The sequence below is a fragment of the Paroedura picta genome, chromosome 2, assembly GCF_049243985.1.
Source record: "Paroedura picta isolate Pp20150507F chromosome 2, Ppicta_v3.0, whole genome shotgun sequence".
Lineage (NCBI taxonomy): Eukaryota > Metazoa > Chordata > Lepidosauria > Squamata > Gekkonidae > Paroedura > Paroedura picta.
In genome coordinates, this window is record NC_135370.1 from 84711276 (window position 1) to 84727855 (window position 16580).

The 16580-nt window shown below is 44.9% G+C and overlaps 1 protein-coding gene across 5 annotated transcripts in view; it reads right to left on the reverse strand.

The window, feature by feature from the left end:
- SLC25A22 (solute carrier family 25 member 22) overlaps window positions 1-16580 on the reverse strand; it is a 93236-nt gene that overhangs the window by 15064 nt on the left and 61592 nt on the right. For all 5 annotated transcript variants that reach the window (XM_077321401.1, XM_077321400.1, XM_077321397.1 and 2 more), the window contains 3 exons: window positions 15376-15466; window positions 3876-3994; window positions 732-903 (listed from right to left, as the gene is read on the reverse strand). In XM_077321401.1, the coding sequence (XP_077177516.1) occupies window positions 732-903; window positions 3876-3994; window positions 15376-15466 (382 nt within the window). The remainder of the gene's footprint in view (window positions 1-731; window positions 904-3875; window positions 3995-15375; window positions 15467-16580) is intronic.

Below are 16580 nucleotides of genomic sequence, written 5' to 3' on the forward strand. Positions count from 1 at the left end.
AGTGACAAAGCGGCTTACAATTGCCCTTCCTCTCCTCACAACAGACACCCTGTGAGGTAGGTGGGGCTGAGAGAGAGAGAACTGTGACTGGCCCAAGTCATCCAGATGGCTGCATGTGGAGGAGGAGGAGGAGGGGGGAAATCAATCCTGGTTCTCCAGTTTAAAGGCTGCCGCTCTTACCCACACCATGCAGGCACTGCAAGCCTAACCTCCTATCTTCCTGAGGTAGCCCCTATACAGGATACCTAAATCTATCCTTTCCTTGTTAAACCCTCTCCCTGTATCTCTCCACCTCTTCACTTGCCAAGCCCAGCCTCTGGTTCCAGTAATGTTTTTCTGCATCCAGAACCCCCCTCTTTCCTGCTCTCTCAGACATTCCACATCCCCCCATTGGCTGATGCCACTGGGGATTAGCATAATTCTCCTCTAGACAGGGATTTGCTGAGAAGCCTGGGGGGCAGAACCAAGAGCCATCTGTCACAAAAGCACAATATACTATGATGGTATTACACCAATAATAACAAAAATTGTGAAAGTCAACACTTCTGAGAGCAATACCAACTAATTCATTTCGAATAATGCAAATGAAAGGAGCCAATAACTTGTCATGTCAAATTCCCCATCCAAGGAGGAATTTGCCATGTATTAGGCCCCCTGCAACAAAGACATGCAAGCTATATAATCCAGAAGAATCCATTTAGACCTATAAAGGACTTTTCAGACTACCCTACCTTAGTAATGTAGCCCCGAGTCCCTTATACAGTCCAGCGATGCCTTTGTTCCGAAGCAACTCCCTTGTGATTTGCATAGCTGTTGTTCGTGCCTCCACCACGGACTCGGCTGCCCCGGCACTGGTTGAAGGGCTTAACTGAGCCTGTGCGGCCATTAGTTTCTTCTGAGCCGCTGCAGAGGAATCAAGAGCAGATAATCACCTGCACACCTCCTCACAAGGCTGATGCCGCAACATGCATGCACATACATCATTGAAAAGGACTTATTCTAACAAGAAAATGAAAGTCACAAAAGCAGGGAACAAAGCAGTGCCTGAAGTCAGCTCTCACCAATATTTTACACACCCTGAAATGAATCTTGTCCTGTTCAGCTTCGGAATTGCAGTTCTGTTTAAGCAAAATGATTTTGTGGACAACCCAATGTTATCATTTCAGAGTCACTCACAACTTTAATACTCAGGGCACTCAATTTATGCCTTATGTGGAAGAGACACTGGTACTTTTCTTATATGACACAGAAAATGACAACTAGCTGCCAAGAACGCTATGACCAATGGCTAAAGCAGAAATCATGGTGGTAGACTAGTTTTTCTTTTTCTCCCAGCAACAGAGAGGGAGAATGAGTCAACAGGAATGAATGGGTGTCCAACTTCCAGAGGAAAGGGGTTTTACTAGTGAAGGAAAATGAGCCCATCCTTCACACATCCCACTTATCCCCCTGTAGTCCTCCCTCCCAATTTAACTTTTCTCCTACCTAAACTCACTTCCAGTTCCAGAGGTCAGCTCAGAAGAAAAGTCCTTTAGGAAGACAGACTTTGGGAAGGTAAGCCAGAGGCATAGATGCAGGGAGAATGTAACTGTTCATGGGACCTGCAGAGAGGAGTGCTAAAATCAGACCTCTCTACATTATTAGGGCAGTTCTGGGTTTGCTCCCATCAAGTCTAGTATGGCCTGGATGATATTCTAGTTCACACCACTCCATCTTGTGCAAGGAGTCTTTCCCCCCACAATGCCCACAAAGAATGACTTAGGCTTGGCTCCACATGCAGCATAAGTTGGACAATGCTGAAGTACTAAAATGGAAATCAACAAAGCTGACAGCAGGTGAGGGACGCCAATCCAAATATTCCCCTACATAAATACATATTTCCTACATGCTGAAAGCCCCTTAGTGAGAAAGGTTCTCAGACTTTCTGTGCTGACTTTCTATCTGCAGGGAGTTTTTAATGTAGGGAAGTATTAGCATGATATTTTCCCCACTTCAGTCAGAAGTGGTACAGTCCACACCACCTTGGCCTTTACCACTACATTCTACAGATATTCCTGAGCTGAAGTAGCCCTGGAAGACTATTCTTTGCTCCATTGGGGAAACTTAATATGTGCTGATAGGCCGCATGTGTATGGCAGGTGGCTACCCAGGGACATTTCAGACTGAAAAACAATATGAAGGGCTTAAACCCTCCCTCCCGACATGCTGTGGACCCAATCCAAACAGGGCCCTGCAGACCTGGATATTCAGTTCTGAGCATGGATCTTGCAGTGCACATCTAACTGTCGAGAGCCAGGGAAAACGCAAAAGAAAGAAACGTGCACACGGTGAAGACAATACTACAAATAATACTATGTATGACCATGCATCTCACACCATTCACTACAGATTACACTACCCAACATCAGAAAACTCAATGTGGCCCCCAAACTAGTTATGTTTGTAGGCTGTTTAGTACTTTGGAGCAGTGGTCCCCAACCTTTATTAGGCTGGGGACCGGCAGGGCATCGGGCCGCGCCCGCAGGGACCGTGCGGGCCACGCCCACGGGCCGCACCCGCGGATCGGGCCGCGCCCGCGGGCCGCACCCGCGAATCGGGCCGCGCCCGCGAGCCGCGCCCGGCCGTGCCCGCGGGCCGCACCCGTGGATCGGGACGCGCGGGCGCGGCCCGGCCCTGATTCCCTCTCCCCGCCCTCCCCGCAGTAAGAAGCTTCCCGGGCCGCAAGCTTGCAGCCCGGGAAGTTTTTTACTGCGGGGGGGGGGCGGGGAGAGGGAGCCGCGGCCCGGCGCCATGGCCTTTGCGGCCCGGTGCCGGGCCGCGGCCCGCAGGTTGGGGACCACTGCTTTGGAGATCAACGCAAGGGTCTCTCTCTCCCAAACTATTCCTGGCGCAGTTCTCTCATTCCACCAGGAGATGGAGCGCATGACAATCCCCTGGGCTGACCCATTTGCCATATATTGTACACTCTTGCAACTGGGACACTGTTGTATGCTGCAGTGAGAACCTTTCATCCACTTCTCAATATAAGAAGACACTTTGGGAAAAAGATTTGAATTAGAATGGGAAAGAAAGAAGATGCAGAGAAAGAGGGGCACAGGTGACCACAGTTTTTCAGACAAAAGCACAAGGAGATATTAAAAAATCCCAGCAATGAGCTGGTGCTTATTCACAATGCCGTTGTCTGACATGAAATGCTCACCTCAGGAGGACTGATAAATGCTGGCTCTGTCCCATAAGAGATTCAGAGGGCAGCAGCAGTTATTTCCTGCCTAATTCCACTATGCCAAGCAATAAGGTCCCTTATTAAGGAAATAGTGATTCAAATAATACAGTACTAAAACCATCCCTTCCTTTCTTGCCTGTACCCCACCCCTGTGGGTGCTGCAGAAAGAGAGGCAGAAAAAAGATGACAGCATAACAATGGTACACAAAATGCTTGCCGAAGCTAAGGACTTAATGAGGAGGGAGAGAGTGTAAGAAACACATCCCAGAAAAACAGAGGGCAAGGAACCTCCTCCCTTTTACATGAGTTACACCTATGGAAGCCAAACACAGCTCTTCCTTTACCTGCTTACTCTCCCTTCTACACATATCGCTGTATCATTTTCACAGGGACAGATGTCTTAAGAGAGGGACCCCCTCACACATAAAGATAACATAAAAATGAGGAGAACATGTTTGGCATACCAGAAACTGGAAGCCCTTATCTGGAGATCCAATTGATCAGGGAAAATATTTCTGCCCTCTGGACTGGCTCACTCAACGAGCCCCTTTTCCCGTCCCACCGCTATCTCATTAAAGGCCTCCCCCATTATTTCAGGCACTTCCTGTTGCTGCACCACCATATGAAGAAAGAAGAGAGTCGGGTGAGGTACCAATTCGGCCTGCATCCTGCAGCTGGATTTTGAGCATCTCCATGGGAGTGGTGACAATCACCTGGCAGGTCCCAGCCCCACAGCCAGCAAGCATTTCCTTCAGCAATGTCAGCTTCTTCCTGGCAAAAGATGGGAGAGAAATACACAGAAAGGAAGTCAGTCGAGGGACTCAGCTGCGCTAACCTGCCTTCAGGCAAAACAGCCAGACTTGGTGAGCGGCTTTTCTCTGTCGTTTATGGATCACAGAAGGGAAGAAACCTTAAACAGTGCTAGTCACTGATTGTGTCCAAGCCTGATGTCGCTGGGACAGAATACAAGGCAATAAGTAAAGCTACTGCTTTACTTTTGAACAGCAATAAACTGACTCTCTCACACAATTCCTCCACCAGCCTCCATGCACAAATACTGTCAAATTAAAATCCACTGGGTAAGAGGAGATGGCAAGAACAGCACGATGCTGTTTTATTCAGACAACCCCTTTGGGAGAAAACTGTGATTTCCAACAAGGGGAAAGCAAATATGAGTTATTACAGAGAAAACACAGGAATGCATTTAAAAATTGCAACCAGGCTGCAGCCGTGCCAGCAAAGCGGCTCTAAGAAACACAGTATTGAGTCAGTGGCTGAAAGTCGATGGGACTGTGACAGACACAGCTTTGCCTGTCCCCAGTGGACTAAAGGCAGGCTAAATGCAAGGTTTCTATGCAAGGTGCATAATGAGCAGGCAAAAAGCACAAAATCCAGGAGAATCATAGTCTGAAACTGCACGTCCTCCAAGTGAGGGGAGGGGGAATATCAAGAACCTACTTATAAATGAGCATCTCCACGGCTGCCTTCTACTGAATCAGACCCCTGGTCCATCACAGTCAGTACTGTTGACTCAGACTAGCAGCAGCTCTCTAGGGCAGGCCTTCTCAATCAGCGTTTCATGAAGCCCTGGGGTTTCTTCACAGCCCTGAAAGGGTCTCTTAAATGGATGGGAGTTAATTTTTTAAAATATATATTATAATTTGTTAACCATTTATCGGGTGATATGACCATATATGGTCATGTTGAGCCCCTCCCAAAATGGCCACTGATGGGCCTGCAGGGGGTGGGAAAGGGAGGGGTCCAGGTGAGTGTGTACATATCAATGCTTCCCAACCATATTCTGCATGATCATGCCACTTCTGGGGTATCTTGAAGCCTGGAGAATGTTTCAGGGGTTTCTCAATGGTAAAAAAAGTTGGGAAAGGCTGCTCTGGGGTCTCAGGGAGAGGTCTTTCACATCACCCACTGCCTAGTCCTTTTAACTGGAGATGTTGGGGATTGAGCCTGGGACCTCCTGCATGCCAAGCAGATGCTCTGCCACCGAGTCCCAGCCCCTCTCACCATTTTTCCGTTCAGATGCAATGACAAACATGCAGCTGCCTTATACTGAACTGAATCAGATCCTCGGTCCCTCAAAGACAGTATTTTTTACTCAAACTGGCAGCGGATTTCAGGATTTTTGGCTGACATTTTTCCAGTCACCTACTGTTTGACGACCCTTAACTGGAAAAGCCGAGGATTGAAACATGGAATCTTTTACATGCTGAGCAGATGCTCTACCACTGAGTTACGGCTCCTCCCCTAGCTACATCACAGAGTCTTTATTGATATTACCAGCTAAGAATAATACCCTTTCCTTACCCACACACCCTAAAATCATTGTAATTCAATAAGTTTTATCTTCTAGAAACATCCAAGGTTTTCATTTTTTTTTAAAAGTCCAGTTTGATATCACATGCTAAAAGGTGCTGGAGAGATTAGCGCCATTCTAAGCTCTTGCTGTTTGCACATTTAAGTTCCTTAAAGGAGCCTCAAATTGGGCAAACAAAGTAATCAAATATTTGCCCAAGAATAACGACCAACCTAATCAGAAAGAGTGATATGAAATGTCACTGACACACGTTTAGTGCTTAATATACACAGTATGTTAAAGACCTTGCCCACAGTGAGCTAAAAAATCTGAAGGCACAGCACTTGGCACCAATAAAAATAATCAGCAGCACTAAAGCATTTGAAACTGATGAAAGGAAATTAATGAAATCCAGAAATGTTATTTGCCCAGGGCTCCCGTTGCCAAGCATGGGAATGATACTCTGCGAAGCCACGGGGCACTTGCCCCATCATAGGAGAGGGTGGTCGATCCTGGTTTCAGCCGGCAGAGTTCCATTATTAGCTCACCAGTTTCTGTATGTCTTCTTGTAATTCGACAACATTATGCCAGAAAGCAATAATACCCAGAGGCAGACACAGATGTTATATAGATTCAGATGAATAGCCATGTTGGTTTGAAGCAGCAGAACAAAGTTTGAATCCAGTGGCACCTTTATGACCAACCAAATTTTATTTACAGTATGAGCTTTTGTGTGTATGCACACTTTTTCAGATTTAATGAAATGGAAATAACCAGTCCATACATATAGGTAGACGGTGAGCAACACATTAGCATACACCATGATGAAGATGTTTAACAGATTCAAGGACCACATAGGAGTAACAAACTTAGTTTATATGGTTACCATTTGTTTGTGTTTAATTCCAGGAGGAAACAAAGTAAAGGAAATAAATCTGTCAAAATTGGGTCCATTTCCACACAGAGGGGTAAAACGCGAGTGGCTTCCTGCTTGCAAACACAGGATGGTAAATCTCGTGTTTTCAGCCCTCCTCATGGGGAGACCCTTCTCACTGCTCCCATCTCTCTGCCCCATCATGGCTTTTTGCCTCCTGATGAGACTGCAAGGAAAAGCAACTTCTCCCTCTTCCCCTTGGCTTGTCAATCACAGCAAGCCACCAATCACAACACAGCAGTTCTCTCATGGACTAAAACTTTCTTCCCCCACCCCCCCAGCTCCAAAATTATTACTATTTTTTAAACAAAGGCACTTCTGCGTTGCTATGCAGTAATGCCACAATACGGATAATTTTTTAATAGAAATCAACACTGCTACGTTGCTATGGAGAAATGGCAGAATGATAAGCACACACCCCTTTTTTCGGGAATTCATTTTCTTTTTCATTTTATTTCTGTCTGGGTGGATTTCTGAGATGCTGAACATGATAACTGGAGCCCTAAAAGACATTTTGTGCTAATGGTTGGCTTTCAAACAAGGTGCTCAGACCTCTGTATGATTGGGAGAAGGCAGCCAGATCACCCTGTCCCCCCTTCCCCAGATTATTTCCCTCCTCCATAAAACAGAAAAGGGGTTATGGTTTCCTGCCTGATCCAAAAAGGACCATGAACACTTTAAAGAAGATTTTATTTCATCTTTGACAATGTAGGTTTGCGATCAGGCTGCAACACAATCGTGCCATAAAAAAAAAATTACTTGGAGCAGGAAATGAAGGGGGAAGGACGGGACAAAGCTGCCGAGACTATCATGTGTTTCTCCCTCCGTACAGTCTTATCCCTGGTTGCTCACTGATTTCTCACTGGTGGTTTGCACAATTTAGGGTGGTAAATCCAGTTTTCTGGATTCCTGAAATTACGACTTAAAAATGGCCAAATCTCAACCTGGCTACTGGACAGCCTCGGGATGTTGGCGATTGTCATGTGGAGAGGCTCTATATGTGCCAACATTCAAAGGCTGTCTAGGAACATATTTCTCGTGCAAAATGGCCTGAAGATTGATGGGCAGATGCATCCTTAATTGTGGAATGCCAAGAGTGGTTAAGTGAGACCCTGCCATGACCCTCCATCTGAAGAAGAGTTGGTTTTTATATGCCACTTTTCTCTATCAGAAGGAGTCTCAAAGCAGCTTACAATTGCCTTCCCTTTCCACTCCCACAACAGAGACCCTGTGAGGTGGATGAGGCTGAGAGAGCCCTGATATTAGTGCTCAGTCAGAACAGCTGCATCAGGCTGTGATGAGCCCAAGGTCACCCAGTTGGTTGCATGAGGAGGAGTGGAGAATCAAACCCGGCTCACCAAATTAGAAGCCGCAGTTCTTAACCACTACACCAATCTCTCTCCTTTCAAGCATGGGGATGACCTTACAATGCCTTCTCCTTTGGAGTGGAGTATTTGGCTGTGTAGTTTAGCTCCCCTGTCCCCAGACCAAAGAAACACATTACAATCTACCATTCCCAAGTTATATTACATTCATTACATTACAATCCACTATGCCAAATAACAAAATAAAATAAAGAGGATATATGGCCCTTCTAGGTGAGAATACAGAATGAATGGGATTAGCATATGTAATGAGATAAGAAACCAGTATCCCAGTTAAATCCTCAGGATCCCACTGCTTTGAGTGTTGGAATAGCCTACAACCCAGCAATTTCTCTTTCAAGTTTGTTCCTGAAGTTCCTCTGCAATAAAACAGCTACTTTAAGATCACCAGTTGAATTTCTTGGAAGGTTGAAGGATTCTCCAATAGGCTTCTTAGTCTTTTTTTAAAAATAAATTTATTAAAAAGGGGACGTTATATGCACAAAAACAATTAAAAGTACACAAGACTAGAGTTATAATAATTATAATAATTTTAAAAATCCTAAAATTACATCCTAAAATATTATTGTTGACATTTTTGTATTGCTTTAGGTCATATAGAATCCATACTCATATAGAATCTATATCTTTATTGTTTGGTATGGAGTTAATTTAACTAAGGTATACATTTCCCGTATTTTCGATAACCAGTCTTGGATTTTAGGAGTGATATTTTATTTCCATTGGCTAGCATATACTAGTCTGGCAGCTGTAATCATATGCAAACCAATGGTCCTATATTCACCTGAAATATAGTCTCTGGACTACATGGAATTTCTATCTCTAGGCTAGCTGTCATTATCTGAGCTATTTGTACCCACAAGTTGTAAGCACAATCACATCTCAGCCACACGTGAAAGAAGTCTGCCTTCTTCTCACTGCAGTGCCAACATTTGGTGTTATTATTTTTATGAATTTTGGATAACCTTAAGGGTATCAGATGCCATCTATGAACCACCTTTAGCAGGTTCTCTCTTAATGAAAGGTTGATTGTGAAAGCTGCACCTTGGGTCAATCTTCTCATTCTTGATGTCAGATTTGTCTATTTAGCATAGGATTTGACTTGTTTGCTCTATGTAGAGAACCAAAGGTTGTTGTTGGCATCTAATGGCAATTACAGTGCTAGAAAATGAACAAGTGAACAAGCCTGAGATGGTGTTGCTGATGTTGTTAGGCCCAGTGATTATGTTGTCTGGTGTGTGTGGCAGTTAAGTTAGCATCTAGGTTTACTGCAAGCTCTGGGACAGTGTCTATGTTCAAATTCGGTGTTGTATTATTGTGGGTGTGGAATTTTTTGAGATTGAGAGGTTGTCTGTGTGCAAGAAAAGGTTCTGCACACCCCAGTGCTTGTGAAAGAGATCTGTCAATATACATTGTTGCTGGTGATGCACTGAACTGTGTGGAGCTGAGAGTTGCATATGACCGCTAATGGTATTGTTATTGTCTGTTTTGGGCCTGTCTTGCAACTGTCTTTGTGAAGGGGGGGGGGGGCGGGCTCGTTGGTACTTTTGAAACCCCATGAAGCAGCTGCTTAGAAGCATGACCTTTCCTCAAGGTGGCGAGAACTGAGGGAGGAGTGCTTGCCACACCTGTCACATGACCCTTTGGGTGGGAAAAGGGACCTCTACAGACAGAGGGAATGAGGAGCACTCCAGAGCCTAGAAACTTCTTTAGAAAAGCTTGGAAGCTCTCCTCCACAGCTGGCCTGCAATCATGCAGTCCCAGAAGCCACAACAATGAAAAAGGAATTTTCACTGACTGACTTCTCAAAATTGCATTACTATGAAATCAAGGAATTGGTGACTTGCTTCTCAAACCATCTAGCTTGACTTCAAGTTTGGCAGAGATCTTGGCTTTCTATGACTCTTTTTTTCAAAAGCTCACAGACCTCATATCAGGAAACTTGCTACGTTTGCTGGACTGCTACTGCGTGAAAGCCTCAATTACAAGGGGATACTGGTTGAGAGTATAGGAACTACATATACAACTTTTCTTTAACTGAATATTTCTTGTACAGTATGTGCTTCTGTTCCAAAGTCTACATATCCCTCATATGATGATGTGCTCTCAGAGTTCCTCACTTGGGAACTTAATTCAGATTGGGACCATGGCACAGCTCTTTTTTCCTGATCTGAAAGAACCACTTTTCAGCGGAGAAGGCACTATTTACCTGTTGGGAAAACTTACATTTACCTGGGTGTCCCCAACAAACAGCAGCTCCCCATGGCCATGAAAACACAGGGCATAGGAGAACACAGTGATTCAAACTCGGATGGGAAGACCCATGTTCAAATTCCAACTCGGCAATGAAGCTGGGCCAGAACTTCTCCCTGAGCTTGACCTGCCTCAGAGGTTTGCTGGGAGAGCAAAATGGCGGAAGTTTCTTGGAAGAAACTCTGGCAACACAATGAGCAGCCTGATCTGTCAGGACCTAGCTATCAAACAAATGAAACTTGACCGTACAAGATCAAGAACCAAATGCTATAGGCCCAATCCCAGGCAGTGTCATTGGATGCCATGGCAGCTGCCAATGTGTTTCACAACACCTGCCTGCTCCTTGAGGTAAAGGTGCAGTGTCTCACTCCCTACCGGATGACTGAATAGTGGAATCCTGAGCTCTTTCCGAGGACATCCAGCGCAGTCCTGAGCCCACAGCTCAGTCTCAAATCTCCAGGCTGTGCAACCAATTCTTGTGGTTACATAAGGAACAAAACATACCCTCTTTCCCATGCCTCTACCAATATTCCACCTGCTATGTGGAACTCCTTTCTGCTACTGTACTACTGCAGTAATATGGGTAGGATCAGTTACTTAACTAGCACTATCCCAAGTGCATTTTCAACAGTGAACTTAGCAGTTCGCACAGAGAGTATTATTAATCTAAATGATCAGCCACTGATATAAATTCTCACACCAAATAAATTCTATTATTTAGCTTCCAGTAGAACATAAAAGGGCCCTGGTGATTCAGATGAAAGGTTCATCCAGTCCAGCATTTGCTGCCACAGATGCCACCCCCCAGCACAGCAAACAGATGACAAAGGCTTTCCTCACACAGGCTGACCCCCACCACTGCTACAGCTATTGCTGCAGCTGAGGGCTTTGCAGCTCACTGTGTTCCACAGGGCCTGCAAGATGGAGCTCTTCCACCAGGTCTTTGGTTGAGGTCAGGGCACGGGAGATCAGATGCCCCCCCCCCAGGTTAGATCATCATCTGGTAGTGGGCTGCTGGCACCCACATATTATTCCCATAAGGCAGGGGTAGTCAACCTGTGGTCCTCCAGATGTCCATGGACTACAATTCCCATGAGCCCCGCTGGCAGGGGCTCAAGGGAATTGTAGTCCACGGACATCTGGAGGACCACAGGTTGACTACCCTTGCCATAAGGCACAGGGACGGAGCTGTCTGAAATGGGCAGAGAGGATAGGTTCTTTGCCACCAGGATACATTTTTAACAGGGAGATTAATTATAGTTTATGTATTTTATGTGAGGTTTTAATATTGTGTAACCTGCCACAAGACAGCATTGCTGATAGCAGCAAACAATAAATATATTATTATTATTATTATGCCGCCTCTGTATGTGAAAGCTCCAGCTGCCACAGCCATGTTGGACCCTGTTTTAAAAGCTTCCCAAGCTAGCTGAGATCTCTGCATCTTGCAGCAATGAACTTCTCTAAATGATGCATGGTGGGAAGAAGCACTTCATTTTGTTTGACCTAAATCTACCATCTCTGGCTGCAGAAGTTTTAGATTCCTCTCTCAGCCTTTGTTTTTCAGGACTGATGACAAACTGGGACGCTCTGATGACGCTGCAAGACTGCCGGGTGAAGAAAACCTTATGACGTTTATGGGCTTTGGAATGAGCGCTGAGGACTACGCTGAAACCTCCGGGATTGACAGCACAAGACTCGAGCACGAAAGCTCATCAAGAGCCAGAGCTTGACAAACTGCTCGTGAGCATCTGGCAGAGAGCGCTGGAAGAACCAAGCGGCTCACATTTCTGTTCACCAAGCAAAGCATGACCATTTACACAAAAGGGGGGGGGGAGGGGGGGAGATCCATTTTCTTACTGCTTCTGATTGCATCAGCAAAGAAACAGCTAATGCTAGTGGCTAGCCCTAGTGACTGGGAAGAGAAAGAGCAAAAGTCAGCAGTTCTCCAGCCCAGTTTAGAACAACAAACACACTGAAGGTCAAGATAAAGATAATAAAAAAGAGAAAAGTGGGGGGAGCCTATGCCGAGCTATCAGGAGGCTTTGTAATGAAAATACAACGCCCTAGGGCAAAAATATATTTAAAAAAACAACGTACTCAGAACCTTGAGAACACTTTGCCATAAAGCACTGCCCTTGTTGTTGTTTTTTTACTAGCAGTGCCTGAGACACAGTGTACAATCAATCCAGGCTAAAGGGGCAAAAGTCAGGGTTATATTTTGAAGTGCTGTACTCAGCAAGCCTGCAGGCATCAAATTGTGCAATGCCGTGAAAAACTGGGGACGACACGGGCTGCTTCTCTCCGTGCCACACTGTTAGAAAAGCTCTGCAGGTAAAGCTCTGCCCATGGTAGAACGGAGAACCTGAGCCGAGCTTCCCCAGAGCCTGAAACTTCAGTGAATCATATTCATGCTTGTATGATGCGGAGAAGGCCAAATGGTGCCTGGTGGGCTTGATGGACTCCGCTGACCCTACGTGAAGCAGCAACAGCAACAAGCACTGCTAATGCAGATGAAATTAACAAAGGACAGTCAGGCTTACTGTCACACGAGAATAAACAGAAGAGAGGAGCAGCAGCAGATTTCATGTCACTCTCCGAATTTAAGAACTCATTTTATGTATTTAACAAAAAAAATGGATTGCATATGATAAGCCACAGCTCATCAAAGCTACCAGGGGAGAACAACAATTCTAAATATATTTGAAGAATCTCTACAAATGATGACACAATTTTATCCAGCATTAATAGTTCTGAAGAAAGAAAAATTCACAAAATGTACCAGACTGTTTCTCTCCCCCTGATTCCTCAGAAAAACAAGGAGCTAAGAGGACTCTGTGGGAACTAAAAGGGTTTTAGGAGCAATCCTGTATATCATCTGTATATCAGCTAGAAGCATCAGGGAACTCCCTGAGGGCAGTTAGCAATCGATCCATATCTATTAGCCTATGGGGGTAGATCACTGTTAGAGATCACTGCACCTGCAGAGATCACATAAAGTCATCAACTAAAAACTCACCCAGTAAGATGTGTAATCATAAGAGCTTATCATCTATCCCAAAAACTTGGGACAAGGATGTCCAGGCTCATATTGTCAATACAAAATAGAATCTGAAGAACAGTCAGTTTTAACACTCCGACAACCAAAGGAATCTCAAAGTGCATACAATCCCCTTCCCTTCCCCTCTCCTCAGCAGACAACCTGTGAAGTAGGTGAGGCTGAGAGAATTCTGACAAGACTGCTCTGTGAGAATAGCTCCAACAGGACTGTGACTGACCGAAGGTCACCCAGCGGGTTGAATGTGGAGGATCAGGGAATCAAAACCAGCTCTCCAGATTAGAAGCCACCGCTCTTAACCACTACACCAGGGGTAGTCAACCTGTGGTCCTCCAGATGTTCATGGACTACAATTCCCATGAGCCCCTGCCAGCGTTAGCATCTGGAGGACCACAGGTTGACTATCCCTGCACTACACCATGCTGGCTCTCAATCAGCATTTAAAGTCTTGCAAATGCTATCAACATCTTTCCTCTTACCTACCCCATCTAACCTTATAAACATTCTCCAGAACAACCCTGTCACTTCTACAGTCCATGTATACTGAGAGCTCTAGAAAAACAGAATTGTGAGAGTGACAGCACTGTTTTTTACCTTCAAAGCGGTGTTCCTGGTATTGCCAGATCTTGAAATCGTTCTGAACATTTAAAAAAATAAACAAACAGCAAAACACAAAAAAGATGCCTCCAATTCCAATTTATTTTTCTTTTTTGAAATACCTTCCTGTTACAGGACTGATATGTAGTGTTTAAATGAGGCATTAGCATTCAAAGTGCAACGGCACAGAGCCACTGCAGTCACTTTACTTTGAAAAATCAACAACTGCATTAACAGGCCAAGTGCTATTCTCTCTTTCACACTCTCTCCATACACCTACAAGATACACAGAGGAAGAAAATAAGCCGTTCTACATTTTTTCCAAGGCAAATACCTACATAATGGTGCAAGGAGGGTGGTGTTGCTGGATGCCCGAGGGGCCGTTTGGCTGACTATGCCCCCCTAAGGACACTAAGATTGTCCAATTCCAACAAACTGATGATCCTTGACCCCAAGGAAGTATGTCTGGCCTCAGCCACAGCCAGGGCCTTTTCAGTCCTGGCCCTGGCCTGGTGGAATGAGCTCCTGGGTGAGCTGAGGGCCTTGACGGAGCTTTCTCAGTTCTGCAGGGCCTGAAAGACGAAGCTCTTCCCCCAGGCATCTGGTTATGGCCAACGAATACCAAGATGACTTGATCTGGGCTCTGAATGGAACAATTGTCTATACAGCTGGCATGATTGTTTTAAGATAAGTTTATAGCTAAAACTGTATGTAATTGTATTACTATATGTGTTTTACACAATAATGGTAGAAGCAGTCCCGAGCCAGCATGCTAGGAGGAGCAAGGTATAAATTTTTAAAAAATGGATAAATGTTTGTACCAGGTAAAAACAACTCGACAAAACTTATTTTCTATTTTTTTTTTAAAAGCTACTTAGCAGCAATAACCTGTTAACTGGGTTTGTGGCCCCTTTTCTTGTCTCCTAGGTTTCCTACCCAGCCCAGGAGCCATGGCCTCACCTGACTTGGGCTAGGCTGTGGAGCCATGCAGGCATGACTGGGCATTTACTCAGGAAGGCCACAGGCCTTAATTTTGTGGGTGGTGCTCTCCCAACCTTCAAGGTCTAGCTGCATGTTACCTTGGAGACCCACTGGCATGAGCCCTGAAGCAGGCCCCTTCCCTGCCCCCTGACCAGGCAGCCACTCACCCTTTCCAGCATTGGGGGTGAGTATTGAGCATGTATATTAAGTTCTTTTTAGTAGCCTGAATGATGTTTTGTTTGGTGTTAACGATCTTTAATTTTTGTTGTGTGTTATATATTTTTACTCTTTCAGCTGTTTTGGTGGCCCTAATGAGGCCAGAAAAGTAAAACACGAATTTTGCAAATACATTTTTACAAAATTAAAAAACAGACTACCTGGAAATTTCCTTGATTCTTAGAGCCTCATGCTGAACAACAGCTATTCTTGCACAGCAAAGGAAGAATATAATCTTGATTATGAGTCTCCACCAAATGCGGACAAGTCACTTCATAATCCGCAACACTGTTTATTTGTGGCCCCGCAAAGATGTATGAATGCAGATACTAAGCACAATATCCAGCTGTTCCATTGAACATCTCAACATAAACACCACCCTGATCCTAGCCATTTTGCCCAACTCCCTCCACTCACCCATCTTTAGAAAGATGATGCCGGAAGAAATCATTAGCAGCTAGCTTGATGGCTTTTTCTGGAGTCACTAGTGTCAAATTCACAGCAGCCCCTGGTCAAGAAACACAAAGAATAGAACAAAGAGGTTCAAAATCATACATTCTTTGGCATTCACCTTTGCTCCAAAACTGATGCACTGTGGAATCATCCGTGAAAGTTATACCTTAATTCTCACAGACTCACCACAAGCAAATTGTAGTGCCATGACAGTAGCTGGTGCTTAAACTCATTTCTGATCCCAGCAATGGCAGTGGTGGCTGCATCAGTACACATGCCCTATCTTGTCACAGAACAACTGTGCCATGTAGAAGCACTCATAACACACCAGCTTTGCAGCTGAGATGGTTAAGCCAAGGCAGAACCCAATGCGATCCCATATTGACAGGTTTGGGAGAGAAGTTGTTTTCCTCTGATAGGACAGAGCCAACCAAACAACTGACAGGGATCATACAATGCTTCAGATACAGCGGCACAAACTTCAGCTTGATGTGTCAGCATTCATGGGATCAGACTGAAAGAGACAAATGGTCCCACAAAAGCAAAGGAATTTCAGGGTTCATGGAATACTTTCTGAAACCTCCATCTGAATTATCGTTAAGAATTCTTCACATGGCTACAAACCAAACCTGGGATCCAAATCCCACAAATGTTGTGATCAGTTTCTACATGGGAAACCATTCTTAATTTTCTCTGAATCCTTGATTTTTGCCAGCCTGTTCCATCTATCACAAAAAGTTACTGCTTCTTCTAATAGTCTATGGGCCGAAACTCCAAGCACATTAATGGGAAACACCTCCACCTGAATTCAGAGCGAGAACTGAATATTGTTGGTCTACATGACAGGATTGCAGTCAAAGAGGTGAAGCTCTTTGCTAAACTGTTTATTGTCCCTATGAAACCCTGGATAAGCATCTCAGTGAAGCAGTAATGCTTCCTCCTCTCTCCCACAATGACCTTACTGAGGGCTTCAGATCTGTTTGTTCTGTGTGACATCTTGCCCCAAAACATCAGGCCTGCTTGCCAGTGAGTAGGTGCATACCCAGGGGCTTTTTGCACGCCTTCAAAATAGCACAATGGTTGCCAATTGAAAACGCTACTGATTTGCAGTTATGCACAACGTCGTCGACAATCTGCCACACACCTGAAACCAATCTGCAAAAAGCGCT